At 50.5% G+C, this 24050-nt stretch overlaps 1 protein-coding gene across 2 annotated transcripts in view; it reads right to left on the reverse strand.

Moving 5' to 3' along the window:
- FRRS1L (ferric chelate reductase 1 like) overlaps positions 1 to 24050 on the reverse strand; it is a 386723-nt gene that overhangs the window by 28908 nt on the left and 333765 nt on the right. For both annotated transcript variants that reach the window (XM_063924908.1, XM_063924907.1), the window contains exon 4: positions 16004 to 16142. In XM_063924908.1, coding sequence (XP_063780978.1) covers positions 16004 to 16142 — 139 coding nt within the window. The remainder of the gene's footprint in view (positions 1 to 16003; positions 16143 to 24050) is intronic.

Consider the following 24050-nt stretch of genomic DNA (forward strand, 5'->3'; position numbering starts at 1 on the left):
GAAAATAAAAAACCTAAAATTATACTTTCTTTTCTAGGAGCTCAGGAGAGCCCCTAGTGTGCATCCAGCTCAGCCGGGCACAAGATTCTAACTGAGGTCTGGAGGAGGGTCATAGTGGGAGGAGCCAGTGCACACCAGGTAGTCCTAAAGCTTTCTTTAGCTGTGCCCAGTCTCCTGCGGAGCCGCTATCCCCATGGTCCTTACGGAGTCCCAGCATCCACTTAGGACATCAGAGAAAAAAGGATTTTCCAGTAGGTACTTAAAATCCTATATTCTCTTACGTCCTAGAGGATGCTGGGGTCCACATTAGTACCATGGGGATGTACCAACGCTCCCAGAACGGGAGGGAGAGCACAGAGGCTCATGCAAAATTCATTGACTGAACTTCAGATCATCAGAGACCAAAGTATTGAACTTGTAGAACTTTGCAAATGTGTTTGACCCAGACCAAGTTGCTGCTCAGCAAAGTTGTAATGCCAAGACACCCTAGGCAGCCGCCCAGGAAGACCCCACCTTACGAGTAGAGTGGGCCTTAACAGACTTAGGACACGGCAATCCCGCCATAGAATACGCATGCTGGATAGTGAACCTGATCCAGCGAGAGATAGTCTGCTTAGAAGCAGGACACCCAATTTTCTTGGGATCATATAGGACAAAAAGAGAGTCCGATTTTCTGTGACGAGCAGTCCTCTTCACATAAATCTTCAGAGCCCTTACCACATCTAAGGACTTAGATGAAATTGAGGAGTCAGTAGCAACTGGCACCACAATTGGTTGGTTGATATGAAATGCCGACACAACTTTCGGAAGAAACTGCTGACGTGTCCAGAGATCAGCTCTATCTTCATGGAAGATCAAGTAGGGGCTCTTACAAGACAAAGCCCCCAACTCCGACACACGTCTAGCAGAAGCTAAGGCCAACAAGTGACATAAGAAACTTGACCTCTACCTCTTGCAGAGGCTCAAACCAGTCAGACTGGAGAAACTGTAACACCACGTTAAGAGTCCCAAAGGGAGGCTGGATGTGCAGAACTCCCTTCAAAAAGGTCTGAACATCAGGGAGGGCAGCCAATTGTTTCTGGAAGAAAATGGATTGGGCTGAAATCTGGACCTTCACAGATCCTAACCTCAGGCCCATATCCACTCCTGCCTGCAGGAAGAGGAGAAACCATCCCAATTGAAACTCCACTGTAGGAAACCTCTTGAACTCACACCAAGACACATATTTTTTCCAAATACGATGGTAATGTTTAGACGTTACTCCTTTCCTAGCCTGTATCAGGGTAGGATTAACTTTGTTCAACCTCCATGCCGTCAAAAGTAGCCATGGTAAGTCCTGATAGGCGAACGGCCCCTGCTGCAGCAGGTCCTCTCGAAGAGGAAGGGGCCTCGGCTCTTCTTGTAGTAGATCCAGAAGGTCCGCGTACCAAGCCCTTCTCGGCTAGTCTGGAGCAGTGAGGATCGCTTGAACCCTTGTTCTCCTTATGAACTTTATGGGCTGAATTCTCAGGTGCATGTGCAGATGAGATCCTGACCACATGTCCAGAAGATCCAGTTGGAAGGACCGAGTATGAAACCTTCCATACTGGAGAGCCTCGTAAGAGGCCACCATCTTTCCCAGAAGGTGAATGCATTGATGAACCGACACCCGGGCTGGCTTCAGGACATCCCGGACCATTGTTTGTATTACCAACGCTTTTTCCAGTGGAAGAAACACTCTCTGTACTTCCGTGTCGAGGATCATCCCAAGAAAGGACAACCGCCTGGTTGGTTCCAAGTGTGATTTTGGAAGGTTCAGAATCCAACTGTGGACAGAGAAGATCGGTCGTGAGAGCAATGGACCGCAATAGTTTCTCTCTGGACGATACCTTTATCAGCAGATCGTCCAGATATGGAATTATGTTCACCCCCTGTCTGCGAAGGAGAACCATCATCTCTGCCATCACCTTGGTGAATACCCTCGGTGCCGTTGAGAGGCCAAAGGGCAGGCCTGGAACTGACACTCTAACAAGGCAAAGCGGAGATACGCCTGATGCGGCAGCCAGATCGGAATGTGGAGGTACGCATCCTTGATATCCAGGGATACCAGGAATTCCCCCTGCTCCAGAATTGATATCACCGCTCTTAGAGACTCCATTTTGAACTTGAACTCCTTCAGAAAGAGGTTTAGTGACTTTAGGTTAAGAATGGGCCTGACCGAATAGTAACCCTTGTTGTGCATATGAGGTGGTATGGGCACAATGACTTGTGACTCCACCAACTTCTGGACGGGGGCTTGTAGGACCGTCCTGTCTGCCAGCAGAGCTGGTAAACCTGATTAAAAAAATCGGTGAGGGGGGGAGATTTTAAACTCCAGCCTGTACCCCTGGGGCACAATATCTTGCACCCAGGGATCTAGGCTGGACGACACCCAGACGTAACTGAACTGCCTAAGTCTCGCTCCCACCGGCCCCACCTCCGGGACCAGCAGTCCACCATCATGCGGAGGACTTTGGTGTACCTGAAATAGGTTTCTGTTCCTGGGAACCTGCCGTAGCGGGTCTCTTGTACTTTGGCCTACCTCCCCGAAAGAAGGTGTTGGACGGCCTGGCCTTTCTGGGCTTCGTAGTCCGAAAGGGCTGCGACGTAGGTGAACCACAATCTGGTTTCTTCGGAGCAGGAGCAGCTGAGGGCAGAAAGGGAGACTTACCCGCTGTAGCCGTGGAAATCCATGCATCTTGCGCTTCCCCAAAGAGAGCCTGACCTGTATATGGTAGGGACTCCACACTTTTCCTGGATTCTGTGTCGGCAGACCACTGACGTAGCCACAGTCCTCGCCGCGCTGAGACCGACATGGAAGAAATTCTAGCAGCCATGGAACCCAGATCTTTCATGGATTCCACCGGAAATCCCGCTGAATCCTGAATGTTGCGCAAAAATAAGCCAACATCATCCTTATCCGTACTGTAGTATCCAAATCTTCAAGTAAGGTGCCAGACCACTTTGGCAATCCAAGCACTGGCTATAGTGGGACCATGGATTTGAGCGTATTATCAATCTTACGATCAGCCGGCTCTTTCAAGGCGGTAGATCCCGGAACAGGCAACACCACCTTTTTTGAAAGTCTGGATACTGACGTGTCAACAATAGGCAGGTTTTCCCATTTTTTCCTATCCTCAACAGGGAAAGGAAATGCCACCTGAACCCTCTTAGGGATCTGGAAATTTTTTCTCAGGGTTTTCCCAAGCCTTTTCAAAAATAGCATTTATTTCTTTTGACGCAGGGAATGTTAGCGAGGCTTTCTTATTCTCAGTGAAGTAAGCCTCCTCAACCTGCTCAAGTGGTGTAGCATTAATATTCAACACATCCCTAATAGCCTCTATCATCAACTGCACCCCTTTAGCAAGAGATGGTGTCCCCCCGTACCCCATCATCACCGTCAGAATCTGCATCGTTGTCATCCTGCATAATTTATGCTAAAGGATGCTTATGGGAGTACACAGCGGGGGGACCTGAGGTACCAGAACTGGGCCAGACTGCCATATTCTGCAGCACCTGGGTAGCAGATTCATTTTGTGCAACCCTCTGTGAAATCTGAGAAATCATATTTTTGATAGAGGATAACCATTCCGGCTCCCTTGCTGGAATCTGTGCTAAATCAGTGCAATCCTGATTACATGGCATGGGATCATCTTGAGATGACAAATCCTCTGCAGCATATGACAGAGTCCCTGGACATTGCTATTGGTGACCATAAACACTCTACACACACACAGGGGATACAGACAGAGTTTCTCCCCAAGAATGGCAAGAGAGACAGAGATTGGAGACAACCCACACACAGCGCTTTTATACATAAAAGGGAGACCCCTTATGAGCGCTGACTGTGTATCTTAATAGGTTACACCGCCGTTTTGCACCCCCCCTCCCTTCTACAATGCCCTGGTACCGTGATATAGTTGGAGATTGCTGTGGAGGGACCTTGCTTCTTTCCTGGACAGCGCTGTGCAGGCAGGAAAATGGCGCTGAACGCTGCCGGGTCGACTGAGAAGCACCACCCCCAAAATGGCGCTGTCTTCCCGCTCTTCATAAGATTATACTGGCCTGAGGATTGATGCTGGCTGAGATCCAGGGACCCCGACAGGCTGAGTGACCAGTGTAGGTGCTGGCTCAGGGCGCCCCTCATAGCGCCGCACAATGTACCGCTGAGCCTTCCGAAGCGCAGTTAATACTACGCTCCTATCCTGATGCCGCCATCTGCACACCGCCCCCCCACCCCCCCCCCGCTTGCTACGGGGGTCGGTGTCTCACTCGCCACAATCTTCAGCTTTGCAAGGGGGTGGCGGCATGCTGCTGGGGTGAGCGATCCCCTGTGGCGGGGAACGATCTATCCCCTGTGGAGCTCAGTGTCCAGTCAGCGGAGACAGTGGCTCAGACCCCGCAGGGCGGACACTGTTCCCCCCCTAAGTCCCTCGCTGCAGGGAGGCTGTTGCCAGCAGCCTCCCTGTAAAACAATAAACTCTAAAAAATTGCTTTTACTAAAGAAACTCTGGAGAGCTCCCCTAGCTGTGACCAGCTCCTCCGGGCACATTTTCTAAACTGAGTCTGGTAGGAGGGGCATAGAGGGAGGAGCCAGCCCACACTCTCAAACTCTTAAAAGTGCCAATGGCTCCTGGTGGACCCGTCTATACCCCATGGTACTGATGTGGACCCCAGAATCCTCTAGGACGTAAGAGTAATGTGTTTTCTTTTTTCCCTGTGACATGTGCGTGTTTTTTTGGGGGGAATAATATAGTTATTTATTTTCCTTTGGGGGCATGGAGGTAGCAGCGGGGCACGGGACAGATACTCAGACTTTTCAGTAACCAAGACCCTAATTGAAGCTGGAGCATAAACTGCAATATACCAGGGCCGCAACCAGGGAGCCTTCCGGATGTGTATCCACAGAGACTGCACGGAGTTGAAGAGGAAATCCTGCCCGACTCTCTGTCCTCTTATCAGCGGGACTCCAGGGTGCAGACATCAGATCCACTGACCGCACTGTGAATCTCTAGAACCCTTTCTTCAGTCAGGACTGCACAGACTGGAGCTGCAGAGGAATTCAATCCCTCCTGTCAGACACTTTATCTTACAAGGGCCCTCATTCCTAGTTGATCGCAAGCTGCTGCTGTTCGCTGCGTAGCGATCATTTAAAAAAATGTCTAAACTGCGCATGCGTATGCACCGCAATGTGCACGCGCGGCGTGCGGGTACAAAGAGCATTGTGGTTTTGCACAGGTTCTAGCGACGCTTTCTGTCGCACTGGCGGTTGCAAGGAGATTGACTGGAAGTAGGAGTTTCTGGGTGGCAACTGACCAGTTTCTAGGAGTGTTTGGGAAAACCCCGGCCGTGGCCGGGCATTTACTGGGTAGGTATCTGACGTCATTACCGTGTCATTCATCGCAGCAGAATAGGTAACTACAGGGCTGGTCTTGTTCTGCATAAAATGTGTTTGCAGCCGCTCTGTTGCACAGCATAGTTGCCGACTTCTGGGCTTAGCAGCCGGTCGGCTCAGCAGGGGGGGCGAGCAGTGAGGTGACGTGACAGGGGGGCGGGCCAGAGGTGGAGCGGGGGCGGGGCAGAGGCAGGACAGGGCGTGGCTTCTGGATCGCTCCTGCAAAGCAATAATACACTCCCCCGTGGGGGGCAACTATGTGTTTGCACGGCTGCTAAAAACAGCTAGCGAGCGATCAACTCGGAATGAGGGCCAAGATCCAAGTGTGGACATTCCTTTGCAGTGAGCTTTAATTCAGTGATGCTGAGAGTGGGAGGGGGGAGCAGGTTCTATTTACCTGGTCCCAGGCCTGATGGAGAGGCCCAGAGGGGGCCGAAGTCCCCATCCCCTTACCTGGCAGCAGTACTTGCACCTCTTCTCCTCAGCTCAGCACACGCATAATCTCTTCACATGCATTTTTTTTTTAGCAGAAACATTTCTGAGAAATTTACCATTTTTGTCTCAATAGCTATCCAAGCTAAATGAGGGCCACAGTACTGTAGTGCACAACAAAAAAAACCTTAATCCCTACATTTGACAGATGTAAATGACCACAAGGCCATATTTTTTTTTATTGCATTAGCAACTTTTATTTATACAATTTTAGATTGAGCTTTCATCGTAAGGGCCTGATTCTGAGTTGCACGCAATACACACACACATGCAGATGTTCACTTTGTTGAAAAATAATTTTCAACTGTGCATGCACAAAAAATCCTGAAAGCCCTATGCTACATGCGTTACAGAGTATATGCACAAAGGTGTTTTTGCGATGGATTCATATGGTATCAAGAAAGGTGGCAGGAAATATTAGGCATTTCTGGGTGGTGTCTGGGAGATGGTTAGTAGTGCACACAAAAAATAGGATTTGAATTACCTACTGGTAAATCCTTTTCTTGTAGTCCGTAGAGGATGCTGGGGTTCCAGTTAGTGCCATGGGGTATATAGATGGGTCCTTTGTGAGCCACTGGCACTTTAAGAGTTTAACAGTGTGGGCTGGCTCCTCCCTCTATGCCCCTCCTACCAGACTCAGTCTAGAAACTGTGCCTGAGGAGACGGACATACTTCGAGAGAAGGAAATACAGATAGTGGTGAGATACACACCAGCCCAAACCTAATTGAAAAACCATGCTGATCAGCATGCAACATGGAGAAACCATGCTAACCAGCATGCAACATGAAAAAACCATGCAAAACCGCATGAAACATGAAGAAACCATGTCAACCAGCAGGCAACATGAAGAAATCATGCCAACCAGGATGAAACATGAAGAAATCATGCCAACCATCATGCAACACAAAGAAAACATGTTAACTAGCATGAAACACGAAGAAACCATGCCAATCAGCATGTAACCTGAAGAAACCATGCTAACCATGCATGAAAGAGGAACAGCAACAGCTGAACTAATACTTAACCAAGTAGCAATGCAGGAAAACGAAGCACTGGGCGGGCGCCCAGCATCCTCTACGGACTACGAGAAAAGGATTTACCGTTAGGTAATTAAAATCCTATTTTCTCTTACGTCCTAGAGGATGCTGGGGTTCCATTTAGTACCATGGGGATGTACCAAAGCTCCCAGTACAGGAGGGAGAGTGCTGATGATCCTGCAGAACGGAGTCACCAAACTTTAGGTCCTCAGATGCCAAATTATCAAACTTGTAGAACTTCAGCAAACGTGTTCGACCCCGACCAAGCAGCTGGTTGGGAAAGCTGTAAAGCCGAGACACCCCGGGCAGCTGCCCAGGAACAACCCACTGTACAAGTAGAGTGGGCCTTAACAGATCTTGGACACGGCAGGCCTGCCGTAGAATAAGCATGCTGGATAGTAAACCCGATCCAGCGAGCAAATGCCTGCTTAGAAGCAGGACACCCAACCGTGTTGGGATCATAAAGCACAAACAGAGCGTCCGACTACCTGTGACGAGAAGACCACTTCACAGAAACTTTCAAAGCCCTCACAACAACCAAGGAATGTGAGTTAATTGAGGAGTCAGTAACCACTGGCACCACAATAGGTTGGCGAAGTGAAAAACCGACACAACCTTTGGAAGAAATTGCTGACGCGTTCTGAGCTCAGCTCTATCTTCATGGAAAACCAAGTAGGGGCTCTTGCATGATAATGCCCCCAATTTCGACACGCATTGAGCAGATGCCAATGCCAACAGTGTGCCCACCTTCCAAGTTAGAAACCTGACGTCCACCTCCTGTAAAAGCTCGAACCAATCCGACCGCAGGAACTGCAGCACCACCTTAAGATCCCAAGGTGTCGTAGGACGCACAAAGAGTGGCTGGATGTGCAGAACCCCTATCAAGAAAGTCTGAACCTCCGGGAGAGCAGCCAATTGTTTCTGGAAGAAAATAGACAAAGCCGAAATCTGGACCTTTATGGAGTCCAAGCGTAGGCCTACCACCACACCTGCTTGCAGCAAGAGGAGAAACCATCCTAGTTAAAACTCCACCGAAGGAAACTTCTTGGATTCACACCAAGACATGTACTTTTTCCAAGTGCGATGGTAATGTTTAGACGTTACCCTCTTCCTAGCCTGTATCAGGGTAGGAATGACTTTGTTCGGAAAGCCCTTCCAAGCTAAGATCTGGGGTTCAACCTCCATGCTGTCAAACAAAGCCGTGGTAAGTCATGATAAGCGAACGGCCCCTGTTGCAGAAAGTCCTCGCGAAGAGGAAGAGGCCTCTGATCTTCCAGCAGTAACACCAGAAGATCCGTGTACCAAGCACTTCTTGGCCAGTCCGGAGCAATGAGGATCGCCTGAACTCTTGTTCTTTTTATTAGCTTGAGAATCCATGGGATGAGTGGAAGTGGAGGGAACACACTGACTGGAACACCCACGGAGGTACCAGGGCATCCACCGCCACTGCTTGTGGGTCTCGTGATCTGGAACAGTACCTCCGAAGCTTCTCGTTGAGGCGAGAGGCCATCATGTCGATCTGAGGGACACCCCATCGGCTTGTTGTCTCTGCGAATACCGCCGGGAGGAGGCCCCATTCTCCTGGATGGAGATCGTGTCTGCTGAGGAAGTCTGCTTCCCATTTGTCCACTCCCGGAATGAAGATTGCTGACAGCACCTGCGCATGCTTCTCTGCCAAGAGGAGGATTATTGTCACCTCTGACATTGCAGCCCTGCTCTTCATTCCACCTTGCCTGTTTATGTAGGACACCGCTGTGACGTTGTCCGACTGAACCTGAACGGCTTGATCTCGCAGAAGATGTGCCGTCAGATCCAGAATGTTTATTGGAAGGAGAGATTCCGGAACTGACCGCTTTCCTTGGAAATTTTCCTCCCTGAGCGACTGCTTCCCAACCCCTGAGACTTGCATCCGTGGTTAGATGAATCCAATTCTGAATCCCGAACCTGCGGCTCTCGAGTAGGTGAGAAGTTTGCCGCCACCAGAAGAGTGAAATTCTGGCTTTCGGTGACAGGCGTATCCGCTGGTGCATGTGAAGATGAGATCCTGACCATAAGACCAGGAGATCCAGTGGGAAAGACCGTGAAGCTTCAGGATACACCCAAGATCCCAAGACAGTTGATTTGAGAGAGCAATACTCCGTAACAACATCTCCCTGGAAGATGTTAAGGTCACCCATATATGAAATTATGTCCACTCCTGGTTTGTGGAGTGGGAGTATAAAGGCTGCCATGGCCCTGATGAACACCCCAGTGTTGCGTAGAAGCCAAGTTCAGTGTTTGGAACTGGAAGTGACATAGTTGTAGTGCAACCTTAGATAGGCCTAGAGAGGCGGGCGGATTGGAATATGAAGTATGCACCCCTGATATCCCGGGATACTCAGAATTCCTCTACATCTCGAGCAGAGATCACCACTCCCAGACTCCATCCTGAATTGAACACCCACCAGTAGGGAATCAATGACCCTGTTCCGTAAATGAGGTGGAACTGGAATAATGACATTAGTTTGACAAATGTTATGATAGCTTCCAGCAGTAGTACACGTTCTGCCTGAGAAGCTAGTAAGCCTGATTTTAATAATCTGTGAGGCAGGAATACTAGAAATTCTAGTCTGCACCCCTGGGCAATCCAACTGTTTCCAGGGGTCTAGGCAGGATATCGCCCAGATGTGTTACTGAATCTATTTAGTCTTGCTCCCACCTGCCTGATCCCCAGGCAGTGAGGTCCACCAACAAACCGAAGGGTTTGAAAAGGCCAAATTTGAAATCCGTCCCTGGGAACCTGGCGGTGCAGGTTTTCTGGATTTCCCCAATGTCCTCTAAAGGAAGTGGAGGAATATGTGGAATCACGTTCAAAAGAATTGCAGTGTAGGTGTAGGATATAATTTCCTGCTCTTTGCAGCTGCGGAAGGAAGACATACCAACTTACCCGCAGTTGACATGGATAATCATGTATCTCTTACGTCCAAACAGGTTCTTACCTGTGAAGGGCGGTCCGGTCATACCTTACTTGGATTCCGTATCAGCAGTCCATTGGTGTAGCTACCGTCCCCTGCGTGTCGAAACTGCCAGAGCAGTGGTCCCTACGTTACGCAGGTCAATCTCCTTCATGGCGTCCAGCCGTGAAGCCTGTAGAATCCTGTATGTGACATAGAAACAAGTACAAGTCACTTCTACACATAGAGTCTAAATAATCAAGTAAGGAGCCTGACCACGTTACAATAACCCCAGAGATGTACGCAAAAGTGGGTCTCTGAGTCACACCTGCAGCAGTGTACAGTAATAGAGATTAGTCTCAATAGGTGATCAGCTTTTACAGAGGTTGTACCAGGAACAGGTAAGACAACCATATTTGACAATTTAGACACTCTATAGCAGGCATTCCCAACCACGGTCCTCAAGGCACATCAACAGTGCAGGTTTTAGTGATATCCATGCTGCAGCACATGTGGTTAAATCAAAATAACTGAGCTACTAATTAAGTCACCTGTGCTGAAGCCTGGATATCACTAAAACCTGCACTGTTGGTGTGCCTTGAGGACCGTGGTTGGGAATGCCTGCTCTATAGGGATGTGAATGATAACTCTGGGTGTACTCAGGTTTTCCCAAATAAAGAGTTTAACGACCTACACAGTGGGAAGGCATTCATTATATACATATAATAATATTCCTCATCCCTAATAGCCTCAAACATATGTTGGACCCCTCATATATATGCATTATATGGACAAGTGTACACTTTCTAGGGTACGGATTGGGGTGAGAGGCACAGCGGTGGGATTTGAAACCCCCCACTTCTCAAAACTGCAGCTTCTACCCAGTATGGGATATATGTGAACCGATATAATTTGAAGTACACCTTATGCATACCCTCCAACATGACCCGCCCCACTAGGTACAAAATGCTCTGTTTCTGGACTTCCCTCTTAACTTATTATTGCCATCACCTTTGAAGAAACAGCTTTATTATCATTTAACTAGTTCAACACAGGTGATTGAAATCATAAATTAAGAGGGAAGTATAGAAACAGAGCATTTTGTACCTAGTGGGGCAGGTCATGTTGGAGGGTCTGCTCATGGAGGCCACCCCAGGGGGAACTTCCACCAAAGCCTGAGATGTGTACAGTTTTGGGTATGGTATAGACTCCCCAGGAGAAGTTATACGTTCCGCAGTACAGGACAAACTCCCTTAAACATGGTAAAGTGGATTACACATACACAGGAAAATGTCAACACAGTCCCCCCCCCCCCCCCCAATATCTTAAGAGAGTCACAGAGCACAAGAAGCCAGCCACAGCATGCCCTTATAGGCTTTTATAAAGATAAAAACCCCACTGACTAGCGTAACCTTAACAGGGTAGCTAGTACATAATATCACTCCCCCCTTGTTTATAACACCTTTTACCTCAGTGTACTTATGTGGAGGACAGTGTTCCCTGTCGGGGTGTGTCTGCAGGGAGAAAATGGTGCTGGTTAGTGCTGGATCAGCTCTGAGGAGAAGTTCCTCCCCCTGTAATGGTGCATCTTCCAACACTTTGAGATTATACTGGCCTGAGGTAATTTTTGCAGATAACAGTGGGTTAGACCTTGAAAGCTATGTTTGACCAGTGTAGGGTATCGCGCTGGCCCAGGACGCCCCTCACAGCGCCGTACACAGTGTGCCGCTGAGCCTTTCGGCGCGCAGCCTGTCAGACCGCTTACCGGGACTCCGGCGTCAGAATCACCACTCTTCTTTCTTCTGGCTTAGTTAGCGGGTGGTGGCAAGCTGCGGGAGTGAGTGTTCGCCTCGGGCAGCTAACGATCATCACCCTCAGGAGCTCAGTGTCCTGTCAGCGGAGGTAGTTGCCATTAACCTCTCTGGGTTGGACACTACTCCCCCCATAAGTCCCACGAAGCAGGAAGGCTGTTGCCAGCAGCCTGCCTGTAAAATAATAACCTCTAGAAAACAATAAAACTAAGAAAACTCCTAGGAGCTCCCCTAGCTGTGACCGGCTCCTCCGGGCACATTTTCTAAACTGAGTCTGGTAAAAGGGGCATAGAGGGAGGAGCCAGCCCACACTGTTAAACTCTTAAAGTGCCAGTGGCTCCCAAAGTACCCATGGTATTAAATGGAACCCCAATATCCTCTAGGACGTAAGAGAAATGAGCCTATAAGTGGACATATTATGGGAGTGTCACTGGCATGTCAAGGTAAGCGGCTGCATTACCAGACGCACAGCAGAAAGCACAGGAAGCCATGGTCAGACAGAAAAACTGAAATTTTTGATGGTGTGAACAATGGTGGCATATACGGATGCACCAATTGGTATTACAGCATTCACAGGCACTGTAAGTGAGTCCATGCGAAAATACATTTTGGCGACCCTTGATGGGATCCAATTTTTACAGGGACAGCACACATGCTGCCGCAAAAATAGTACCCCAAAGAGTACAGCGAGATAGTGGGTGACTGGGGTGGCAGGAGTGACTGGGAGATAGTTGGTGACTGGGGTGACAGGGATTTAGTGAGTGACTGGTGAGGCAGGGGTGACAGAGAGATAGTGTGTGAGTGGGGATAGTGTGTGAGTGGGGAGACAGGAGTGACAGAGAGATAGTGGGTCACTGGGAAGGCAGGAGTGACTTGGAGATAGTGGGTGACTGGTGAGGCAGGGGTGACGGAGATAGTGGGTGACTGGTGAGGCAGGGGTGACAGGGAGATAGTGTGTGAGTGGGAAGGCAGGAGTGACAGAGATAGTGAGTGACTGGTGAGGCAAGAGTGACTGGGAGATAGTGGGTGACTGGGAAGGCAGGGATGACAGGGAGATAGTGGGTGAGTTGGGAGGCAGGGGTGACAGGGAGATAGTGGGTGACTGGTGAGGCAGGGGTGACAGGGAGATAGTGGGTGACTGGGGAGGCAGGTGTGACAGGGAGATAGTGGGTCACTGGGGAGGCAGGGGGGACAGGGAGATAGGGGGTGACTGGGGAGGCAGGGGTGACAGGGAGATAGTGGGTGACTGGGGAGGCAGGTGACAGGGAGATAGTGGGTTACTGGTGTGGCAGGAGTGAAAGGGAGATAGTAGGTGATTGCGAAGGCATATGTGACACGGAGATAGTGGGTGAGTGGGGAGGCAGGGGTGACCGGGAGATAGTGGGTGACTGGTGAGGCAGGAGTGACAGGGAGATAGTGGGTACTGGGGAGGCAGGGGTGACAGGGAGATAGTAGTTGGCAGGGCCCAGGTCTGTTACAGTGGGTGTCACGTCTAGCAAAGTTTGGGGATCCGGCAGTTGAGACTTGCCCAAGGAGGTAGCAGGCTGGGGAAGAACAAAATGAGGGGGTTGGATATAGTTCCTTTGCATGGGATACGGAGCAATGAAGGATGTAGGCGGAGTTTGAGAGTCAATAGAAAGTATTTATTATGTACAGAGCAGAGGTAGAAAACTGAGGTTGATGAACGGTGACTTGAGAACATGGTCGTAGACAAAGAACTGTGGAACTGTGGGTGAGAGTAAAACGAGGCTGAAGACAAGAACCGTGGACAGCGACTTATGAGATGAAACTGCGGTAGAGGAGCTGAGAACTGTGGACGGTAGTTTGGGTCGTGACTGGAGACTGAGAACTGTAGACTGTGGCTTGAAAGATGAAGCTGGAGATAACGAGCTGAGGACTGTGAATGGTGGTTCGAGGACTTGGCTGGAAGCAAGACTCTGCGGACTGTGGCTTGGAGGACGAGGCAAGAGACGCGGGGTCGTCCGTGCCCAAAGGGTCTTACTGAACCGGGTCTTCTAAGAGCATCTCCACGGGCAGCAGCAGGCTAGGAATGGGAAAACTGCAGCAGCAACTGAGAACTGGCAAAGCAGGGTTAGAAGTACCAGAATACAGCAGGAATCCTGGGAGCACAGGCTAAAGTACCTACAACAGGGTTGTAACTTGAAGCACTGGCATCCCTGTCCTAAACCAGCCCACTTTCATAGGAAGAAGTCTCCCTGGATTGGCTGGAAAACTAGGAACAGGAATTATGTCAGAAACTTGGTCTCCAACATGGCGGCGCCCAGTAATGCAGACCTTTTCTGACAACATGCTGCTCACTGCCCCTGGTCTCCTAGGCAACGGCTTAGCGAGAGCGAGCTGCTGCAGCGGCGTCCCGCCGCCACGAGCGGACCCCCTCAACGCCATTACCGCTGCCTGTACCTTTGAACCCAGCACCGCAGCCCTCCACCGCCGCCGCCTGGCCGCCCGTGAAGCCCGCCCCGCGGCCCCAGCGTTCCGGTAAGACCCCGGACGCTGACAGTGGGAACCTGTCCCAGTGCTTTCCCTCCCCGCTCACCTCACCCCATGGTCAGGGCTCTATGTGGGCAGTGCAGCAGGGGTGCGCGCCTCATGCTGTCAGTCTGTCACATCTCCAGAGTCAGGTGGCGGCAGTGGGCAGAGCAGGGACTCCAGTGGTAATGTGCAGGTCAAGCTGTGGTATCACCCCTCCATCCTGCATATATACATCACAGGATACTCCTTGGCCTACTGCTGCTGCCAGGCAGACTGCACAGTGTCCCCAGGTCACCCCATCTCCCTCTCATCACCAGAGGGCTTACTCACCATCTCATGGTCCCAACCCTGAGTAACGGGCCGGGTCACACTCAGATCGCCGGCCGTCTGCTTTTGTCTCACATGTGAGATCCGGGCGACGCTTCCTGAATGAGGGGCTGCGTCATTCTTTCATCTCGCCCCTCACAGGAAAGCAGTAGCTGCTGCTGCCATCATTGCACCCAACCACGAAGTGCTCTGATTGGCTGAGGTGCTGGACATGTAGCGGTTACGTACTGGAGGCTACGTACATTACGTAACCTCACTCCTCTCACAGGAATTCAGCTGAAAACAGTCCCGGTATTGCCTCGGCGGCACCCTCCACAGTGTGGCGATGTACGCAGTTGCATACTCGTGTATGCATTGGGCCGGCCCTGGCTTGGAGTAGTAGTGGTGGAAAGTAGGGGACAGGCTGAGAATAGTAATGGAAAGCAGAGGGCCAGTTGGGAGTAATAGTGGGAAGCAAAGGGCCAGCTGAGAGTAGTGGTGGTGGGGAGCAGAAGGCAATCTAGGACTAGTAGTAGGAAGCAGGAGGCCTGCTGGGAGCAGTAGTGGGAAGCAGGAGGCCTGCTGGGAGCAGTAGTGGGAAGCAGGAGGACTGCTGGGAGCAGTAGTGGGAAGCAAGGCGCCGGCTGGGAGCAGTAGTGGGAAGCAAGGGGCAGGCTGGGAGCAGTAGTGGGAAGCAAGGGGCCGGCTGTGAGCAGTAGTGGGAAGCAGGGCAGGATGGAAGTGGAAGGAAACAATCTCACATCCTCCCTGCAACACCTGGGTCCCAGCAGCCGTGAGTCCCACCGCTGACAGCAGCAGCCTCACACAGGATGGAAGGACAGCTGCACTTCTTGCTCCTAGAAAGCAGCATCAGCACTCTCCACACTGTGTGGGTCAGCCACCGGCAGCTCCCCCTCTCCTTCCAGCAGCGGCCAGCAAGCTCTCCTCTCTCAGTCCCTGCCCGGAGCGGCTTTCTCCCCCCGCAGCGGCCAGCAACCATCCCTGTCTCCCCCTGCAGTGGATGTCTTTCCCCCTCAGCAGCCGGCAACACCATCTCTCCTCTCCCCCCCCCCGTCCCCAAATGGGTCCTAGTGCCCACTGATTTCCAGGCCCACAGTCTTCCTCCCCCTGTTTCCTGTGATTGCCGGAGGGCCAGGAGTCGGAAGTATATGGGTGGCTTCGGCGGTGTAGTGAGTGACTGTCTCACTCTCTGCAGCAGTGCCCTTTACATATTGGCGCTCTACAGGGCCGCGTACCCCGCATATGCGTTGGCCCGGCCCTGGTCTGAATGCTAATTGCAAAAACTTGCAGATGGGTGACTGCCAATACACATTGTTGTTCTCGCTTTTGCGTGCAAATCAGAATCAGCCCCTAAAACTAGCAGAGAGCTACTATGGGTGATAGCTGTTCTGTAGGGCCTTTCCATGCCATTCTACAACTGCCAAATGTTCAAAGCAGATTAAGGATTGAGGACAAAAATACCATTTCAGGACGACCAGGCTTTTTTAATTCCTTACCATTTTCTTGTCAGATGAAAATCCAACAGCTACCCATCCATCAGTGTCGGCACTCAGCTCAAACTCAACATCAGCACCAATACGACGATAACTTAAAAAGTAATCACATGTCTCTGCATTACATCCAGGTTTTCCATACCTAAAAATCCAAGAACAGTGCTAGTGAATGGTATAATACTTTCTATATTTCACAATGGCAGCATGTAAAGTGAAGTACACACAGTAAACGGGGGTCATTCCGAGTTGATTGCACGCTACCGATCTTCACTATGCTGCGATCAGGCCTCTACTGCGCATGTGTATGCACCGCAATGCGCAGACGCGTCATATGGGTACAATGCGGATCGTTGCCGAGCTATGGATTTAATGAAGAATCCATACGCACAGCCGATCGCAAGATGATTGACAGAAAGAGGGCGTTTATGGGTGTCAACTGACCGTTTTCTGGGAGTGGTACGGAAAACGCAGGCGTGCCCGGGCGTTTGGAGGGCGGGTGTGTGACGTCAATTCCGGCACCAAAAAGACTGAAGTGATCGCAAGGGCTGAGTAAGTTCAGACCTACTCTGAAGCTGCACAAAATGTTTTTGCAGAGTTCGGCTGCACAGGTGTTAGCACACTTGCAAAGCGAAAAAACACTCCCCCATGGGCGGCGAATATGCGTTTGCTCGGCTGCTAAAAACAGCTAGCTAGCGATCAACTCGGAATGAGGGCCAACATTCGGATGAATAATTCAAATACTTTTCCACTATTACTAGAGTCAAGGCAGGGATGTCAAGTAAACATTAAAAAATAAACAGAAGTATGAATAATGTATTTTAGGGGCCCCTATTTATTATTAGCTGCATTGTTGTACCATTAATTAACTGCTGCTATTACCATAATTTGCATTGGATTAATGGAGAAATTTACCATTAGAGTCATCAATAGACACTGCATCTGATAAGCAGCTTTCCTGGAGAAAACTGTGCCATATGCAGAGCCCCCATTCAGGGCTGTATCTAGGGGACCGGGTGTCCCTGGCAAAGTAAGGGACTGGCGCCCCCCATATTTGAAATAGGGAAGGTGCATTTGCAAATAAGGGACATGATCTTGTGGGAAAGGGGCATGACCATACAACAGTTCCCCCAATTCAAATTACGCTACACAATAGTAACCCTTATACACATTATGGCCACACAATAGCAGTTCCCTTTACACATTATGCCCACACAGCAATTCTTATAACACTGAGGAGACATCAGCAGTGCCTGGCCTGACTGAGGAGGCAATGCCACTCAAGGCCAGGTAGTATAATCAAATAGTAGTGCAAAGAAGTGCAGTGCGGCGCACTACCCAGTGGTGCAAGTAAAAAAAAAATCTTAGTGGTGCTGTGTCAAAAAAATGGGTGTGGCCAAATGCCACATGGGGCGTGGCCAATAAAAATGGGGGCATGATACACATATGACCCCAACAGTACAGTGTCAGATACACATATGCCCCCAATATTGCCAGATACACATATGCCCCCACAGTGCCAGATACACATATGCCCCCACAGTGCTAGATACACATATGCCCCCACAGTGCCAGATACACACATGCCCCCACAGTGCCAGATTCACACATTCCCCCACAGTGCCAGATACACATATGCCCCCACAGTGCAAGATATGCCCCCACAGTGTTAGATATGCCCCCACAGTGCCAGATACACATATGCCCTCACAGTGCCGGATATTCCCTCACAGTGCTAGATATGCCCTCACAGTGCCAGATATGCCCCCACGTTGCAAGATATGCCGAGACATTGGCAGATACACATATGCCCTCACAGTGCCAGATATGCCCCCATCATATAGTCATAGTCCCCATCCCCCACCCAGCACATAGCCATAGTCTCCTCCCAGTAAATAGCCATAGCCCCCACCTCCTTAAGCAATAGCCGTAGTCCCCCCAGCACACAGCCGTAGTCTCCACCTCTTCCAATAGTCATACAGTAGTCCCCACCCCCTCCCATCACATAACAATAGTTGCCTGCCAGCATAGATAGCCATAGCCCCCCTCCCTGCACATAGCCCCTCACCTCCAGAAGCACATAGCCATAGTCCCCATCTCCCACCCAGCACATAGCTGTAGTGTGCCCTTAGCACATAGTAGTAGTAGTCTCCCCTACTCCCAGCATATACATAGCCTCCCCACACAGCACATAGCCCTAGTCCCGATACCACAACATCCCAGCAGATAGCCATAGTGTCTGGCAATACCTGTTGTGCCGAGTTGCCTGGGATGGAGGGCGGAGGATCACTCAGAATGCAGGAGCTGGCGCCAGTGTCCGGCACCGCAACAAACTACGAGAAGAAACTGAAAATAAACTACAGCTCCCAGCAGCCCTTGCCGCCGGGAGCTCCCGACAACAAGGGTTGCTGGGAGTTGTCGTTTATTTTCAGTTTCTTCCCTGTAGTTAATTGCAGTGACGGACACCGGCGCCAGCTCCTGCCTGCTAAGCGATCCTCAACCCACCATCCCAGGCAATGCACAGGCAGCTCGGCACAGCAGGTATTGCCAAACACTACGGTTTAAGGGATTCCACCCATTAGATGAGGGCGGCACCATCGGGTGGTAACCCCTGCTTGGCTGGCACCCCTGGCGAGTGCTATCCTGGCCAATAGGTAGATACGCCTCTGCCCCAATTTCTCTGCACACTGGGTCCCTGTGCCAAAGACAATGTGCCCATAATCCACATTATGCCACACAGATGTGCCTGTAATTTACATTATGCCACACAGTTGTACCTGTAATTTACATTACGCTGCACAGTTGTGCCCTTAAATCACATTATGCCATATGTGCTACTGGACTATCCTTTCCTTCCCTACAGCCAGCCTGGCCAGTGTTAAAACACTGAGCCCGAGCAGGCTTCATGCCACTCAGACCTCACCTGGCATATTGTGAGTTTGTGGTGAGCCAGGCCAGGACTGCAGATCACTTTGTTCATTGAGGTGGCAGCACAGGGGCCCATACCTCAGTTCAAAGAGACCATTTGCCTGATGGTAATGCTGGCAACAAATTTCAGACCTCTAGAAGGCCACTGCCTTTTGATTAATCCAGCCCTGCCAATGACAAGTTGTTGAGATGATGAGACCAAGCACCATAAAAACCCGCAGAGAATCCAGACTTTAGAATACAATAGAACATGGAAGCACCATCAATGCTTTTCCAAACAAGAAGTATTGATACCCTAGATTTTATTATTATTACCAGTAATTTAAAAAGTACACACATGTTCTGTAAGGCTTTACAGTGGATATTTGGCCATTCACATCAGTCGCTGCCCTAGTGGAGCTTACAATCTATATTCCCTATCACATGTAAACACACTGTGTTAGTTTTGTTGTGAGCCAATTAACCTAGCACTATATTTTTGGAATGTGGGAGGAAACCCACACATGTATGGAGAGAATATACAAACTCCGCACTGTTATGGCCATGATGGAAAGCGAACTAATGACCTCTGTGCTGTGAAGCAGTAATACTAACCATTACACCACCCATACTGCGGTATTGGTTCCGGATGCAAATCAAATAAAATGAGTTGCTTGCGACAGGTGAGATAGCTCAAAAAGCATGTTGTTTAAGCTATATCATCATTTAGAAGAGGAATAACAATAAACTTATAATGAGGGCAATCATTATGTATTGAGTAAGGAGGAAGATAACATTGATCATTCTATTATGGGGGAAATACTTGTCACAGCTGTAGAAGTTTGTGTTCCTGGACTGAAATCTGGAGCAGGAGACGGTTGAGAGACTATGGGGGTGATTCAGACATGATCGTAGCTGTGCTAAATTTAGCACAGCTACGATCAGGACACAGACATGCGGGTGGACACCCAGCACAGGGCTAGCCCGCCCCGCATGTCAGTCCCTGCCCCGTCGCTGAAGTGCAAAAGCATCGCACAGTGGTGATATTTTGCACTTCAGGAGTAGCTCCTGGCCAGCGCAGCGTAACTTTTGCGTGCTGGTCGGGAGCTACTCATTGCTGCAGGGTTGCAGCGGCTGCGTGTGATGTCAGTCGCTGCGGCCCACCCTCCGCACGGTCCAGCCATGCCTGCGTTTGCCGGACTGCGCCCACAAAATGGCAGCCAAACGCCGCCGTGCCGCCTACCTCTGTCTGTCAACCAGGCAGAGGCGATCGCTAGGCAACGACAGCTGTCGGCTGTCACCCAAGCGCCGGTGCACTGCGGCGCCGGCACAGTTCTCACCTGATCGCTGTGCTGCAAAGAACTGCAGTGAGCGATCAGGTCAGAATGACCCCCATATGCAGGACGCTTGGTTGCTTAATACAGTTCTTACGCTTAGAATGATTTCTGTTAGGAGAACTGGCTAAAGCTAGAAGTGCTAGAGTAAATGAGTGACTTAACTGGCAAGACTCGTGGCTTACAGCGAAATTGTGCTGCAGCATGGTCTTTAATTCTGGAACTAGATTTGCTGATCACTCGAGTGGAACTAGAATTGGTAGGAACCGGGCTTGAAACAGAGTTGCAAGGAACCAGGCTGCATCCGGAATGGCTGTGGACCGGGCTGGAAATGGAATTGCTAGAACATACTGAATAGCAACTTGGTTTCCCAATGGAAGTGTGGTACCCCACTCCTGCTCCTTTCCATGGACCCGCACATTGCCCTGCATTGGTGGATGGCTGGGACTGCAGATGTTAACCTAGAGACGTCAGCGGCAATACTGGGGGGATGAGGACCCAGGGGAGCGGGACGCCAAAAATGAGTTTTATGGTAAGAACTTACCTTTGTTAAAAATCTGTCTGTGAGGTACACTGGGCTCCACAAGGAATGGACAATGGGGTGTAGAGTAGGATCTTGATCCGAGGCACCAACAGGCTGAAAGCTTTGACTGTTCCCAGAATGCATAGCGCCGCCTCCTATATCACCCCGCCCAGGATCTCAGTTTTTAGTTAACCAGTTCAATGCAGTAGCAGGAAAAGAGACGACAACGGTTAGTAGCCACAACACCGCATTCTCGCGACAGGAGACGTGTCAGCGGCTAATGCCATACCAACCCAAAGAAGCTAAACGCGTCAGGGTGGGTGCCTTGTGAAGCCCAGTGTACCTTGCAGAAAGAGTTTTAACAAAGGTAAGTTCTTACCATTAAACTCGTTTTCTGCTGCGGGATACACTGGGCTCCACAAGGAATGAACAATGGGGATGTCCTAAAGCAGTTCCTTATGGGAGGGGACGCACTGCAGCGGGCACAAGAACCGGCGTCCAAAGGAAGCATCCTGGGAAGCGGCAGTATCGAAGGCATAGAACCTTATGAACGTGTTCACAGAGGACCACGTAGCCGCCTTGCACCACGTTGGGCCGCCCAAGAAGGTCCAACAGACCGAGTAGAATGGGCCTTAATGTGATCAGGAGCAGAGAGACCAGCCTTCACATAAGCATGTGCAATCACCATTCTAAACCATCTGGCCAGAGTTTGCTTGTGAGCAGGCTAACCACGTTTGTGAAACCCAAACACAACAAAAAGAGAATCAGATTTCCTAATAGGAGCAGTGCTCTTCACATAGATACAGAGAGCCCGTACCACATCCAAAGACCGCTCTTTGGGAGACAGATCAGGAGAAACAAGTGCCGGAACTACAATCTCCTGATTAAGGTGGAACGAAGAAACCACCTTAGGTAGATAGCCGGGACAAGTCCTAAAAACCGCCTGGTCACGGTGTAATACAGGACAAGGCACCCAAATCCGACACTCTTCTAGCTGAAGCAATAGCCAGCAGAAACACCACCTTAAGGGAAAGCCACTTAAGGTCAGCTGAACCAAGAGGTTCAAACGGAGACTCTTGTAACGCCTCCAAAAAAACCGACAAGTCCCAAGGAGCCACAGGCGGGACATAGGGAGGTTGGATACGCAACACGCCCTGAGTAAAGGTATGCACATAAGGTAAGGTCGCAATTTCTCTGAAACCACACCGACAAGGCAGATATTTGAACTTTGAGGGAGGCCAGACGCAGGCCTAAGTCCAGGCCCTGCTGAAGAAAAGCCAAAAACTTGGCTATACTAAACTTGGAAGTGTCATAATCGTTAGATGCGCACCAAACAAAGTAAGAATGCCAGACCCTATAGTAAAACCGAGCCGAAGCCGGTTTCCGGGCCCGCAACATAGTTTGAATGACCGCCTCAGAAAACCCTTTAGCCCTTAAGACGGAAGCTTCAAGAGCCACGCCGTCAAAGACAGCCGGGCTAGGTCGTGGTAGACAAAGGGTCCCTGAACGAGGAGGTCTGGGCGTTGTGGAAGTAGAATTGGACGCTCTGACGATAGGCCTTGCAGGTCTGAGAACCAGTGCCGTCTGGGCCACGCTGGAGCTATGAGAAGCAGAATTCCTTTTTCTTGCTTGAACTTCCGAATTACCCTGGACAGGAGTGACACCGGAGGGAACACGTACGGCAGCGGAAACCTCCACGGTACCGCCAGCGCATCCACGAATGCTGCGTGAGGATCCCTTGTCCTTGCTCCGAAGACCGAAACCTTGTGATTGTGTCGAGACGCCATCAGATCTACGTCTGGAAGGCCCCACCTTTCCACTAGGAGTTGAAACACTTCTGGATGGAGGCTCCACTCGCCAGCATGCACGTCCTGACGACTGAGAAAGTCCGCTTCCCAATTCAGGACTCCCGGAATGAATATTGCCGATATGGCTGGTAGATGGCGTTCTGCCCACTGTAGAATCCGTGAGACTTCCTTCATTGCTAGGCGGCTTCGAGTGCCGCCTTGATGATTTATCACCATGGTGTCACCGTGGTGGCGTTGTCCGACTGTACTTGAACGGGACGGTTCTGAATTAAATGCTGGGCTAGGTTCAAGGCATTGAAGACCGCCCGCAACTCCAGAATATTGATCAAGAGGAGGGACTCCTCCTTGGTCCACCGCCCCTGAAGGGAGTGTTGCTCCAGCACCGCGCCCCAACCTCTTAGACTGGCATCTGTCGTCAACAGGACCCAGTCGGATATCCAGAACGGACGGCCCCTGCACAGTTGTTGGTCCCGGAGCCACCAGAGCAGCGACAGACGGACCTCCCGAGTCAATGAGATCATTTGAGACCTCATCCGGTGAGGCAGGCCGTCCCATTTGGCTAGAATCAGCCTCTGGAGAGGGCGATAGTGAAATTGAGCATACTCCACCATGTCGAATGCTGACACCATGGGGCCCAGCACCTGCATCGCCGAATGTATCGACACTTGCGGACGAGATAGGAAGCAACGAATCCTGTCCTGAAGTTTCACCATGCTCTGAGCAGGGATCAGGGATGACTTCTTCCAGTTGATGAGCCACCCGTGGGCTTGCAGAAACCGGACTGTCACATCTAGATGATGCAGAAGAAGTTCTGGGGAATTTGCCAGGATTACCAAGTTGTCCAAATACGGCAGTATCCTGACTCTTTGTCGGCGGAGTACCACCGTCATCACGCCATGACTTTTGTAAAGACTCGCAGAGCCGTTGTTAAACCAAAAGGTAACGCCCGAAACTGGTAATGACAGTTGCCAATCGCAAATCTCAGGTATTGCTGATGAGACACTGCTATAGGAATATGCAGGTAAGCATCCTGTATATCCAGGGAGACCATGAATTCCCCAGATTCCAAGGTCAGAACTATAGAGCGAAGGGTTTCCATCCGGAACTTGGAAACCTTCATAAACCTGTTCAATGCCTTGAAGTTGAGAATGGGCCGGGAGGACCCATTCAGTTTCGGGACTAGAAACAGCGGAGAATAGTACCCCGGCCCCTCTGCGCAAGAGGCACCTGTACTACGACTCCTGTATCCAGGAGGGTCTGTACCACCGAATGTAGAGTGTTTGCCTTTGTCCTGTCCAATGGGACATCTATGGCATAACCTCGAATGACGACTTCCCGTACCCAGGCATCTGAAGTGGTCTTCAACCATTCCTGGGTATACCCTAGAAGCCGGCCCCGCACCCTGGGATCCCCCAGAGGGAGGCACGCCCCATCATGCGGCAAGCTTACCTGTCTTAAAAGCTGGCTGACGGGCCGCCCAG

This window comes from Pseudophryne corroboree, chromosome 5 (genome assembly GCF_028390025.1).
Source record: "Pseudophryne corroboree isolate aPseCor3 chromosome 5, aPseCor3.hap2, whole genome shotgun sequence".
Taxonomy (NCBI): Eukaryota; Metazoa; Chordata; class Amphibia; order Anura; family Myobatrachidae; genus Pseudophryne; species Pseudophryne corroboree.